Source organism: Geospiza fortis, unplaced genomic scaffold, assembly GCF_000277835.1.
Source record: "Geospiza fortis unplaced genomic scaffold, GeoFor_1.0 scaffold113, whole genome shotgun sequence".
NCBI lineage: Eukaryota > Metazoa > Chordata > Aves > Passeriformes > Thraupidae > Geospiza > Geospiza fortis.
Genome location: NW_005054429.1, coordinates 1,918,245 through 1,933,020, shown reverse-complemented (window position 1 = coordinate 1,933,020; position 14,776 = coordinate 1,918,245). Strand labels below are relative to the sequence as shown.

General features: G+C 38.4%; 1 protein-coding gene across 1 annotated transcript in view; it reads right to left on the bottom strand.

The window, feature by feature from the left end:
* ANO3 (anoctamin 3) overlaps positions 1-14,776 on the bottom strand; it is a 112,072-nt gene that overhangs the window by 16,980 nt on the left and 80,316 nt on the right. The window contains 3 exon segments of the mRNA XM_031061879.1: positions 9,496-9,556; positions 10,427-10,523; positions 14,711-14,776. The exon segment at positions 14,711-14,776 is cut by the window's right edge and continues 8 nt beyond it. Of these exon segments, the coding sequence (XP_030917739.1) occupies positions 9,496-9,556; positions 10,427-10,523; positions 14,711-14,776 (224 nt within the window).

Below are 14,776 nucleotides of genomic sequence, written 5' to 3'. Positions count from 1 at the left end.
ACCTGTCAACATGAGACACTGCCATCCCTTTAAATTCATCATTTTGCTTTTCATTTTATTCAACACATAGAATCTTCTCTTGAAGAAACAGGGAAACACATACACAATAATATCTATTAATAAAAAGCCAAGAACTATCTCCTTTTATTCAGTTCAAATAAGAACCTCACTTCTTTCCCAGCTATACCAGTTTTATACTGTAGGAGTCTTGCTACTAGAATAATTCTTTAGCAACAATTATTTCTAATCTAGGTGTGAGATCATAATCAGATTTTCCATGTACTTAGGGGTTTGGATAAGATAATTACACCTAATAAATAACTCCAAATTTCCAAAACACTGTAGTCTGCCACTGAGGATAAGACACCTTGTTTAGGGTGTGACTCCTGACAACACACAGAATTGTCCAATTGTTCCTTGAAAAACAATGAACTCAAATAGGAAGTAAGAAAATTTGCTTCCTTCTTGAAAGCCAACTGCTCAGAAGAAGGATTTCTAACTCAAAATAAACAGGATGATCACATATTCCTACCTTTATCTATATTTCTGTACCATGTTTAATATATTTCTGGGTTTCTATACATATCTGATACATAATTAGTTATCGCATTATATATATTATACCTATATCCACATTATTACGTATAATTTATATAATATATACTCTTCACAGTGCTCTTACCAGTCTTGCATACAAAGAAGCTAAGCTGGGGATAATACACACTCAATTAAAAAACCCAAATGAACAAATTAATAAAACCAGAAAACCAGCCCTTATTCTCTCTGCCCCCTGCCCAAAACAAAACAAACAAAAAATCTAAAAAAAAAACCAAAAAGAAAAACAACAAAACACAAACCCTCTAAAAAAATCACGCATAGGAAAAAGCATAAGAAAGTAGCAGAGGCTTGAAGACAAAAGAAATAAGTTACTTTTTTCAGGTATAAATCTCCTTCATTCAGGTGGTGAAATACCCACATACATGGACATCCAAATAATTAATGATGCTGAAGAATAACTAATTATAGAATTTACTGTGCTGTCATATGAGAGCTCATGTGTGGGAGTTAAAAACTGGATCATCCCAGTCTGTTTCATATATAGAGAAAATACCCCTCACCAAAATCTCACTGAACAACATATGCTGAACAGCAGATCTACTACAATCGTGTGACTTCAAGGTGCGGTTTTCTCATTCTTCTCAATTTAACATTTGAAAAATTAATGCCTAATACACAGTTTCCAGTTTTGTACTGCAAAAGAAGTTTGCACACAAATTCAGCCTCATTCATAACCTCTGGACTGATTTAGTTTTCAATTTGCTCCTGGCAGTGTTCATATGACACTCACTCTGCTTGTAAGACTGCTCAAGGCCACAAAACATTATCCACCAACTTTCCAGGTTAATTGTAAAAATTCTAATTCTTCACGAGGCAGCATAAATCTTTAGCATGCTCTTAGAATTGCTGTCTGCCCTGAAAACATTGCCTTGTGAACACCATCCATATATGTTTCATGACCTCACTCCATAGCAACGTGGATTTGAATTATCAACGTGGTTTTGATTTATTCCCTTCTGAGTATGAGGTCTATTTATAGAACCGTGGAATTTTCTTATGAAATGAAGCTTTTGTTCCAGAATCACTAAATGTGAAATGGGTAAGACTGGAAGGGAGTGGATCATCTAGTCTAACCTACCTGCTCAAGGAGGGTCATCCAAGAGCATATGGCACATGACTGCATCCAGGCAGTTCTTGAATATCTCCAATGAGGGAGACTCCACAACCTCTCTGAGCAACCTCTTCCAGAGCAAGCAGGAGAGAAGTTCTTCCTCACATTCTGGTGAAAATTTGCATTAGGTTCTGCTCATTGCATCTTGTCCTGTTGTTTGGCACTGAGCAGATACTGGCTCCATCCTCTTAACATGCCCCCTTCAGATACCCAGATATATTGATTAGATCCCCTCTGTCATCTCTCCTCAAGGCTGAACAGGCCCAGCTCCCTCAGCCTTTCAACAACTCCAGGAGCTCCTTGTCTTTCTTGACACGAGGAGCACTGAGCAGGATACAGCGCTCCAGATGTGCCTCACCAGGCACTCCAGATGTGCCTCACCAGGGCTGAGCAGAGGGGCAGATCACCCCCCTCGACCTACTGTTCTCCCTAATGCACTCCAGGATCCCACTGGCCTCCTTGCCCACAGGGCACACTGCTGGCCCATGGACAATTTGTTATCCACCAGGACCTCCTGCTCCTTTTCCACAGAGCTGCTGCCCAGCAGGTCAGCTTGTGCTGGTGCATGGGCTTGTTCCTCCCCAGGTGCAGGATCCTGCACTTGCCTCTGTTGAATTTGACACAGTTCTTCTCTGTCCATCTCTCCAGCCTCTCGAGGTCCCTCTGAAGGGATGCACAGCACTCTGGGGCCATTTCTCCCATCTTTATGTCATCAGCAAGCATGCTGAGGGGGCATCTGCCCCTTGATCCAAGTCATTGATGAGTAAGTTATACAATACTGGGACCAGTATTGAACCTTGGGGTACACCAGCAGTGACAGGCCTCCAGCCAGACCCTGTGCCAATGATCACAGTTCTCTGGGATTGAGGTGAGGCTGATTGTTAAGTAGTTTCCTGGCTCCTCCTTCTTTCACTTGAAGATTGGGATGACATTTGCTTCCTTTCAGCATTTGGGCACCTCTCCTGATCACCAAGACCTTTCAAAGATGTTTGTGAACAGCCTAGCTATGTGTTTGCCAACTCTTTCAGCACTTGTGGATGCATCCCGTCAAGGCCCACGTACTTGTGGATGTCAAGTTTGTCTAAGTGTTGTCTCACCCAATCATGCTTGAGCAAGGAAACTGACCTTCATTTACCCTGGGCAGCTGGGACAGAGATTCCTGGGGCTGGTCATGTCAGGGAAGACCAATGCAAAGAAGATGCTCAGTAGCTCTGCTTCTTCTGTGTCTTCAGCTACAAGGGCCTCCCTCCACTTAGTAATGGGCCACATGATCCTTAGTTTTCCTTTTGTTATGGATAAGCCTTTCTTGTTGTCCTTCACAATTAAATCCTTGCCCAGATTCAATTCCAGATGGGCCTTGGCCTTCCTTGTTTCATTTCTACTTGCTCTGATCACCTTTATATGTGTTCCAAGTGACCTGACCCTGCTTCAATCTCCTGTGTATTTCCTGCTCATGCTTGACAGGAATTCTTTATTTATTCACACAGGTCTTTTGACTGCTTTGCCTGATTCCTTTCTCAATGGGATTCATCATTCTCGAGCCTGGAGAAAGTGTTCCTTGAATATCAACCAGCCTTCTTAGACGCCTCTTCCCTGCAGGGCGAGTTCCCATGGGACTTTTCCAAGAGATCCCTAAAGAGGCTAATGTGACCTCACCTGAATACCATGGTTGTAATTTTACTTGCTGCATTCCAGCCGTATGAGCTATCCTACAACATCGCCATCAGCACACTGAGATCAATATTGCAATTGATATTGATCAAGATGAGATCAATTTTGTTGATCATCAGTATTATTTTAGGTGATTCTTATGTCATTAGCACTTAGGGACATAACATTTCCAGCATCAACATGTGATAAACCAGTGAGATTTCTATTGTATAACACTAACTTATTTTACCAACTTATTTGGGTCTTCACTGAGTAACTTGGTTTGGTTAAATAAAACTATTTAAAAAGTTAATTTCTTGCTGGTTCTCTGTAAAATAAACTTTGAACTCAACACCATGCAACCCTCCTGTGGAATGACTCTCATTTTTCTGCTTGTAAGACTGCAATGGAAAAGAAGCAATACTGAGGCTGGAGAAGTAAAAGAAACAAGTAAAGGAAATAGTTCCATTACAAAAACCCATCAGTCTCCAGTGCAACTAACTTCACAGAGATTTGTTCTGCATATGACTACCACAGTAAGTTCTTCTACCACAAGTCATGCTCCACCAGTAGCTGCCAATGTCAAAGAGAATGTAGTGAAAAGAACAGAAATTATCAGTGAGGTAAAAAGCAGAACCCTGAGGCCCTCTGATGGCACCACCTTCTCTTCAAATATGTCAAAAACATGGAATAACTCAGCCACAAATATCCACAGAATGTCTTTAGCAACATTTAGAACAACAGGTGACTTTTCTGAAATGACCAGAAGTGCTGAGCTACATCTCCTTCCACAGTGACACTGAGTCATTCCACAGTCATCCATGCCACCCCTGGGGCTTTAGTGTTCCCAGTGATAACTCTTCAGTCAAACCCACCATGTTATTCCCCATCAGTGTCATTCTCACATTACCCATGGTGAAGTAGGACAGTCCTATCCCAAATTTCAACCCCATTCAGAAGACAACAAAGCTAAATCATAATTCCAGCAACCATCCTACTGCATCAGCAAAAGATGCCAATGAAGGTAAGCATCTAACTAAAATCCAAGTGGTTTAATAAAATTATAACGCTGAAATAAAACCTTCTGTTTTAATTGAACTGGAGGTTTTATGAGACATGTGAACTTACAAGTCACCTAGTACAAACTAAAATTAAAGCTCACCCAAAATAAAGCATGTACTTTTCAAATTATTTACACTTTAATTAATTATTTAACACTTCCCAGAGTGGGAGAACTTAGTGACAGATATTGCCTGTTTTCACTGAAATGGACCTCCAAAGCAGATGTGTAGAAATTAGACTTAAAATATACAGCACATCAACTTCAGAAATTTTTGTCACTAAAGATGACTTCTTAAAAACAGTTCCAAAGGAATTACTCATTGTGCATTTAATTACCAAGTTAAGTATGCGTGGGAAAACAATGGAACATGAAATTGTCATTGCACACTTCTATCCTGCTATTCTGAATCAAGTCTTCAGGAAAAGAAAAGATTAGAAGGCACAGTAATTTTTTGCATTAATTAGCTTTCAAGCTTTTAACACAGGACTGAAAGTACAGTTTGTACTAAGAACTGAAGGATCATCAGACTTTCATGTTTCCCATCATCGTTAATACATAGCTAACAATTACAAGGCACCTGATTTTTAGCTAACAGCAATTGAAAAGGAATGAGAGTTGGAGAGCACGTTCACTTCCAAGAAAAACTGAGTATCTTGAAGAAAAATTTTATGAAATTTGAGGGAAAATCTTGAAGAAATGCATTTATTCTGCTAATTGAACAGGTGCATGAAGCATTACTGAATTTTTAACTTTGCACATATAGAAACTGAAATTCAGAGGCTGCAATTTTAACTGCTGTCCTAAACATTTACAAATAATTGCAGTCAAAGAATGGTTACTGGTTTTTTTCTTTAATTAAAGAATAGTTGTGGATTCAGTAATTAAACCCGAAACTTTTTTATTTTATTAAAAACTCATTTAGCTGCTTTTTTATTTTTCCTAAATCCCCATTATTCCCCCAAACTTCAAGGATGGAGATGTCTGTTTTTCATTTACAAAGGCAGAAAGTTTCTGCAGAAAGAGTGGTTTACTTATAGCTTGCAAGGTGTTTCAGACCCTTGCTGAAAAGTCTCACTCACTGGTTTTATAGATTTATTATTCCCATTCAACTGTTTCATCTTTGTTTCTTTTTCTCACAGACAAAAACAACAAAGAAGTATTAATAGCTGGCATCTCTGCAGGAGGCATTTTGGGATCTGTATTAATTGGCCTGGTTGGATATTTTATATGTGCTACAAAGAGGCCTGAGTCATTTTCCCACAGAAAATTCCTATTTCCCACAGAAAACCTCCTATGCTGACACAAGGAGTGACCCAGGTAAGGACCAGTACAAGTGTTTTGCATAAGTGTTTTTTATTTCTGCACAGGGCTGCTTAAATTGCCTCATCTTACTGAATTATTAGGATATCATTGACTCCAGCCAAACTAGCTTTCAACTGACATAATTTATTATTTAAAAATTTTAGCTTAACCAATATGCCTCTTAACTCTGTATCTCCTCCTCACAAGTTATTTCTTTAAGTTCTGAAATATCAGGAAAATCGTATCTAGTATCAGTGAACCAGTTCAAAGAATTGTGGGCAAGTTTAAAACTATAGCTCAAAAGCTCTCCCAAACCCTGATTAACTGAAAAAAACTTGACTCTTTAGTCAACCAATGTCAGTTACAAAATTAGGGATGAAGCTACACCTGTTTTCAGAAGTAAAAACATTTTTAAGAGGTTTAAAAAGATGACTGCTTTTGTCTTCTCCATGAGTACGTAAAAATGTGTATTGAAGTGTAATCACAGTCCAAACATCTGTATCTTATTTTTAAATAGTTAAACAATTACTGAGAGGCCAAACACACCTTTTTTCTCATAGAAAATAAAATCAATATAAATTTTGGCAATATGCCCTTTCCAGCTTAAAAGCAAGAGCTGAAAGCTGCCAGAACATCAGATTAGGAAGCAGCTTTGAAAGCTGACCACCCATGGGAGTGCTGAATGGGTGTTGCTAGAAGGATATGAGTCATCTTCAGAAATAATGAATCAGGGCCCTCATCTCTTTTTCTCCCCTGTGTCAAAAAGCAGTTAACTGGACTTACATGTGATACATGTGAGGGACTGCTGAATTAAACCATGAGGTAGTGATTCAGCAGATAGTGATAAACCCAACAGATAGTGATTCAAGTCTTCCAAGCCATATATAAGAAAAATTATTATGTTATTCCTTCAGTTCTTCACTAAGACAACTCTCTTGAACCATATGATAAGAGTCAGAGGTGCCTCACAGCAGACAAGACAGAGGAAGACAATGCAGGGTGCCCATCTGATGGCATTCCAATGGCTGACATCACACCATCCCACCCTTCACTGCAATGCTTCCTTCAGATGATATTCTTGCCTGTTATCTACACCCCTTTCATTTTTCCCAAAACAACCTGGCCATTGCTACCTTACAGCCATTACTGTGCAAACAATGTCTTGAAAAGTAAGGAAAAATCAGAAGACACACCAATACACATCAGGCAGGGTTCAGTAGCAGAGCATCACTCCTCTAATTTGTAATTAAATGATCAGCCTCTGTTTTTCCTGGAAGGATATTATACTTGCTTTCTTAGAAATAACACAGAAAAATAGCACCCAAGTAAGATTCTGCTCTCTGTAACTTTGGTCAACAATGTAACAGAAAAATTTGACTAGGATTACAATGATATTTTAGTATCAATACAAAAAAACATCCTCAACTTCACTACTTTGAAGTTAATCTATTCCATCCTAACATAATTTCTATCTGAAAAATTACTCAGGTCATTATTTTCCCAAATTTACATCTGTACCTTCTTCAGTGAATAAATATGCCAAGATTGATTAGGTTTACTTGGATTACTTGAAGTTTGCTGGGGAGAATGGAATTACTGAGTAAAATGAGCTACACCTAACCTATACTAGATTACACTGATTTACTATCAGTATCAATGGGAAAAAGATGACAAGCTTCTATTCCTCTGTCAAACAGATCTGTTGTTTGAATAGCAGGCTAGATCTGTAGAAATTATTTAAAATGTGTCAGTACAGATTAGATAGAAGAAATACTTAACAAGAGAGGAAAGGAATTATCTCTGATACATATATAGGTATCCCAAAAAGTATGGTCCAGTTCAGCTACAGAGTAAAATTATGGCAACATAAAGCAATTATCTGCTTGCAGTTGCCAGACGTGTCTAAATAGAAAGAAACAATATGTAAAAGAAATAATTGTAGAGGCACAGAATGAACAAAAAGTGCAGAGAAAACTACCCATGAGGGATATGTTTTGGTTATTATGCTCTGTTAAAACACTTTAATTAGTGTGGAAACTGTGGATCACACTGAAAGAATGGAATTATCCCACTGTCTGTGAATGATGCCATGAGGTTTTATTCAATATGTGAGTAAATTACATGCCCATACACCCCAGAGAAAAACTATGTCAGTCAAACTGAATATGAGCAAAACAGGTATTTATTTTAAATATAAAAGATTTCAGCCCATATATGCAATTTTGCCTTTTTTTTTGAGTTCAGTCATAAAAACAGCATTATGTCCCATCAATACCAGGACCTGATTTCTAACATAGTATGCAGCATGTTTGGTAGCAGACTGAAAATCTGAGACAGATTCACCTATATTACATGAGAATATCACTCTGCTTGAAATGAAAAAATATGTAATGCTCAGCTTTCACCTTCCTTAGCCAATATAATACCATCTTTCCTGTGGTAAAGCAGTGTCATACAAGCAAATTCCTCCTCACACTTGAATCTTGGCCTCAGAGGAAAATGGAAAGAGCTCTCTCGAAGGAGAACTTAGAGATGAAGAGATGCTAAGAAGCTACCTCTGTTGTCTGCACTGCTAACTATATAATTAAATGCACTGTATTTTAGGAATTTTTCAAAGTAATAATTATTAATTGGAAGACAGTAATAGCAAGATTAGCAGTAAGTGAAGAAGTATGAATGAAGAAATTAATTGAAGGGTGCCCTTTAGTTATAGCATGCTAATTTTTAACAACCTAATCATAATTTTTGCATGTATGGGGATGCGCTTCTGTTCTACACGTAACTATGTGATGTCTTGCTGCTGTTTGTACATTGTTACTTGCTTTTACCATGCCAGCCTCAAAATTTGTGACATTTGTTCTTACTTTAAGTTAGAGTCATTAACACTTGCACATTACATAAATAAAGCTGTTGTGTACCATTGCATTCAAAACTGTGAAACTCTGGCTCGAATGTAGACAGCTCTGTGTATGTGAACTAGTGTCATTTTCTCAGTGTTTACACAGACAAACATGTTCATTGGTAGAACCAATTATCTCTGGTTCTGTTGTTCTTCCCTATTTCCCAGCAGCAAAATCCTCTTAGCTGCAGTGAAAGCTAATTCTACTGAGGATTTAATGCTGGGCCCATTAAATCTGTCTTTTATGGCACTATTACACTGAGAGGTAGGACTGTTTTTGGTAACTCCTGCTCAGCAGTATCCTCTGTGGATGTGCCCCTGCTTGGCTTTGAGCTGCACAACACAATGTGTGCGATGGCAGTGGGAACATAACAAGAGATTCAGACTGAGAATGGAAATGGAAATACCTTAACTGCACTAAGTATTTAACCTCAAACCTTTCCTATACTTTCCTCTGATTAGCTCCCATAAAACCATTCTTGTTTATCCTGTAAGAATCCTCTACAAGATGTGATTTTGATATTGGCTCAAAATCAGTAACACAACCCACATGTCCTCCTCTAAAAGGACTTTGGCCTAAATAATATAAAATTCAGGCTTAAGGACATTTAGGACCCTAAAGAAAATCATTACATTAGGTGTTTATATACATACATTTACATAAAAGGTGTTAGCCACTACTAGCATAGAAATATAAGTTAATGAAAATAAATTAGTTTGTGTGGCAAAATCATAATCCTTCTTTAACTTTTATCCAGAGCTATAATCTCCTTTGTCAAGTAATCATATAAAAGGGTCAGGTGAACTAAAAATTAAAAAAAAAAAAAAAAAAACAGGAAAAAATGTACTTACCCCAAATTGCCATGAAAATTGCAAAGAAGACAGTCCCTCCATTATCAAACAAATGTGTAACCTGAATTGAAAAATAAGCACATGAGGAAAAAATAATACTGCCACCTCATCTTTTGCCCCAAATAGTCCCAGAGTACATAACTGGCATCAGAAGCCAAAAGCTAAGCTTTCTCGTAAGTAGTTCTACTAGCATGTTTCTTCTACCAAGGTTTGTCAGTGTCACACTCTGACTTCCAGTATAATTTGAAATCTGCTGTTCCAGACTACTACTTCATGCATCACCAGTCATTTTGTTTCACAGACCCTGAGCTGTTTTGTCTATGTCCAGACAGACTAACATTTCATCCAGAATTCTTGTCATATGGTAGGTCAAACTTAATCTCAACCATTTCTATTTTAAGGTTTTTATGAGCTAAAAAACCTCTTCATTTTTCTCCATCTACACACTTACTGTCTCTTGATTCCATTTTGTTCTTCTACCTAGGTATTTTGCAATTTCTGGCGTGATTATTTAAGTTTGAAGAATAGCTTCTTGTAGCAAAATACTTAATTGTATAAAATCTTTGCATTAGTTTGACAGAGCAAATTAGGAGCAAAAATTCAAATAAAAAGTAAGCAAAAGAGACAGAGTAACAAGATAGTTACAGAGGAAAGTAGGAAAAACGTTACAAAAAGTCATTTAATTATGAAGTCCTCACAGAGTAATTAATAAGTTGATGAAAATAATACGAATTTATTAATAAGAAAATGCTCACAGAAAGGAATTTTAGAAAAACCTCAGATAACTTCAGAGCACTCCCTTATTAGAAAGATGTATTACAAAGGCTGAAAACAACATCTGTAAACAACATGCTTTTTAGGATGCTTGGCAGAAAGAAGGGCAGCCATTTTACAACCACAATCATCTTGATTACAATAACACAATAATTACCTTGGCATATATGCAGCTTTCGTTGAGTTTTTGTAGCGTGCAGTTGCGTTCACACATAGGGCACATAATGGTTTCATTTGCCTCGCAGATCTCTTTGCTTTAGTATGAGAGAGGAAAATAAAGGTTATAAAAACAGTTCTAGCATTCACAAGGTTTTCTGACTTATGCCATTTATATTCTCTGTTTGTCAACAGTGCGTGTACCACAAACCTGGGCAAATAAAATAAAAGTGAATATTTGGCCTGGAATGCCTAATCCCATATCAGGAACCTGAACACTATGGGCCATAGAGCAGCATACAATATTTCTGGGCATCATGTTACACTTCTCACCCTAGCAAGCTCTCTCCCAAATATCTCAAACAGAGAAACAAAAAATTGCTCAATACCCTTCAAATGCATTTACAGCCTATTTTTCTAAATTATTGTAAGATACCAAACATTCAGAGGAGAAACAACAGTGGTACATCTACACTGATCTCAATCAAATTACATCATTTGTATGTAATTGAGCAAAGAAGAGAGACACCATGACAAGAGGCAAAAGTCAGTATGAGAGGGGGATATTTGCTCCCTTTTGGTGGTACCCTTCCTTCTCCATTTCCAACTTGCCCATGGCAGCCAGAGAGATGAACTATAGAGAGAATCTTCTTATACACAGGGGGCAGAGACTCATGGCCCTGTGCTGAGATGGGCTCCTGACATAGGCTGATAAATACATATATATATCTCATATGCAGCATATATTTATATCATGTTTAGATATAGATATATAGAGCCAACTGCTAGCAGACCCTGAGCATGGAGCAGAGGCAGGCACTTGGACAAGTCATAAACAAGACAAACTAATTCTTAGATGTCACATCATTCTGCATCATCTTTAAATAACTGCTGCATAAAACCTGTGGATGGTAAGCAATGTTTCGTTCTATGGCAGTACGTACTCCTGTATTTGCTTATTACTTCTCTACTGAAACTGTGCTGGCTATCTGGAAAAAAAAAGAAAATGATCATTTCCTCTGCAGCCACTAGAGGTAGGCTGATGGCAGCTTCCTTCACCTGAGAGGTGAAGGCACATCACCGAGGAAAGTATCCTTCTGCAAAACTGATTTTATCATCTGTTAAGTTCAGATTTTGTAGTACACAGGACAGATAAAAAAATGGGGCTTTTGAATGAATTTATCATACTTCAATCAACACTTCCTAACAGCCATGGATTCCTCATATCAGGCATTATAAACCTGTTTCACACAAAACAGTGTTCAGCAGAAAATATTGAATCTGAGGCAACATGCCAGTTCTGACATTGCCATAATGCCCTAACATTGTGTTTCAATTTCTAATTTCCATTGGGTTTCCTGTGTTCAGATTTTTTAAGGTAACATATGCAATTCTGTTTCTTCCAGATTGCTGTTGAACACTGCATTTGTGTATGGTGGCAGCTGAAGTGCTTAAAATCAAATGATAGATTTTAATACTCTTACAGATGCTTATCTAGAATTTTCTTTAAAAGAATGCAGAAACACCAGATAAATAATCTCTCAATCCCAGACTACAGCAAGAATAAGAACAGGTGTGCAGTCCATCTACCTGCTAATGGATGACTCCTGTCTGCTCTAGGTACAAAATTTCTCTCTAATTCTTACTTACATCTTCCAGGCTAAGTAAAAAAAATACGGCAAGGATATGACAACAATATCTGTTAACAGTGGCTTTTAGAATTGCCTAAGTACACAAGATGATGCAGAAAACATCTACATATATTTTATCATGCCAGGCATAAACAGCTTGAGTCACACATTTCACAGCTGCTCTTACTAACACAGTTGTAGCAATGCACTGACAGGAGAGTGCTGTGCCATGACTGACCAGAGGGACTGCACAAATTCACACAATCAAAGGCAGGCAGCACCTTCTCCACAGAATTAACACATCCAGATTACAGATGTGGGGCTGCCACAGAGCACATGTTTAGGACTTCTGCCATAATCCATCCTCTGACAGCATTGTGAAATTAACACTGGCTACAATAGCTACAATAAATATATGAATATTCACTTTCCCTTGTAGACATACAGGGCTTATATGAGGGTTTACCTAACTTTGAGTCTCTTGTTTCTCACACAGAGCACAGAGGCCTGGGGTACACTGGCACTCTGTGTAGCGCAGCATGACACTGAGGTACCTCAGGATGAGACCCAACAGAACCAGCCCCACAGGAACACACTCAAATGTGCTTTGTGTTTTCTCTGCAGCTACTAAGCAGCAGCCATGGGAAAAAACTAAGGACAGAAACCCTCAAAAGCTAGCCTACCTCTGTGCTCATTTACAACGCCCTGCAACCTTCAGCAAGGAAGATAGCTGCATTTTTCTGTTAAAATTGAGCCATACCTGCAAGTCTTCCTGTGAGAAGCATATGACACACAGGAGATGATTGTCCTGTTCTATTCTGTGCTGGTGCAGCCTCACCTCGAATATGGTGTGCAGTTTTGGGAGCCACAATATAACAAAGATATAAAGCTCTTAAGAGAGTGTCCAAAAGAGGGCCACAAAGATGGTGAAGGGCCTAAAGGGGAAGCCATATGAGGAGCACCTGAAATCACTTGGCTTGTTCAGCCTGGTAAATAGGAGACTGAGGGGAAATCTCACAGCAGTCTGGCAGCTGGAATCTAACAGCTTCCTCTCCTTCTGGTGACCAGTGACAGGACCAGAGAGAACGCATGAAGCTGCGTCAGAGGAGCTGTAGGTTAGATGTTAGAAAAAGGCTTTTCAATCACAGGGCAGCTGGGAACTGGAACAGATTCCCCAGGAAAGTGGTCACAATACCAAGATTGACAGAGGTCAAAAAGAATGATCTCAGGCACATGGTGAGATTGGGATTGTTGGGGCAGTCCTACGCAGCCCCAGGAGCTGAACTTCAATGATCCTTGTGAATCCCTTCAAACCCAGGATATTCTATGATATAAAAGCACATAATAGCTTACAGTTTGAAAGAATTAAATTATTAGAAATTTTGTTCTTTCTCTCAGGGAGTTGCCAATGACACACCTTTCTCTTCCACACGGAAGAAATACTAAGCTATACCTTGATAATAGTAGATTATGGCCCCTTGTTCCCCCTTTGTTGGAACTGTGCCATTGTACATGTGACAAATACAAGACTGACAGTTCAACAACTGTGGTCCCTGTGCTCTAAGAACAGGCTGATCCTAGACTTTAGATCCACTGCATTTTGAAGACACTTATGATGAAAAACGATTCTAATACAGTATCTTAAAGATAGCATCATTTCCTGGCTGTTAAGTTTATTGCATTTAACTGTATTTAACGTGGCTTGAACTAGTACCATTTCTCAGGATTTTGCTGTACAAAGCAAGCTTAAAAAAAGTGTTCATTACAGCACTGTAGAATATAATAACTCACTGTGAAACAGAAGTTAAAGAAAACTCCTTAGATAAAACTTGAATATGGTCTTCCTCAAAGCCAGAGAAACAACATTTTCTACGAAATCGGACTCCAAGTATATATAGAGCCTAAGCACCCAAACTGCTTGGAGCAACAGCTGCAATTGTAAGAACAGACACTGATACTGTCTGATAACAGCTAATGGAATACTTTGCAGTACAGTGGATCCTCAGAGAGTTCCCAGAAGTACAGTCAGCACTTGAGCACCCTCATCACAACATCTAAATTGACATAGAACCCTTCCCAGAGCAAAATCACAAAAGTGGGAAACTTGAAAACTTGGTTCATTTTATGTGGTTGCAATCTCCCTGAAGCTGAGTCTCCTGGCTGCAAGTTACATTGACACCGATAAGAACTTTGTTAGAGTCCAAGTTTGCCAATATTAATGGAGAACTAAAAAAAACATAGGCAAAAGTTGAAGTTTAGTAACTGTACTACACTCTGGAAGTTACATGAAGATGGAGGTAATGAGGGAATACGGCTAGTTTTTCACCCATTCGCCTTAATTAGATCAACAACTACTGCGGTATCTGCAACATGAGCACTGGTCCTTACAGACTGGTCTGTTTTTCCTTAGTGGGAATCACTGCAATGCAGTGATAAGAATGGCCACTGCCAGCAGTACACATGTGCCGCATTTGCCTTGATGCAAAACAAATGTACAAAGTGTAAATACTTGACTCAAAGACCCAATATTCTATTTAGGCTATTCTTACATTATTACCATATCGGCAAAACATTTAAAAGTACAGCAATCTAAGTTGTGCCAGACTCTTCTTAATTAACAATAGGCTGTTACATATTATTAAATAAAATTTTACCTTACTTGGCTGGAATCCATTGTAAATAATCCATAGAGGAAAACAAAGAGCCCAACCAGGGCAGCA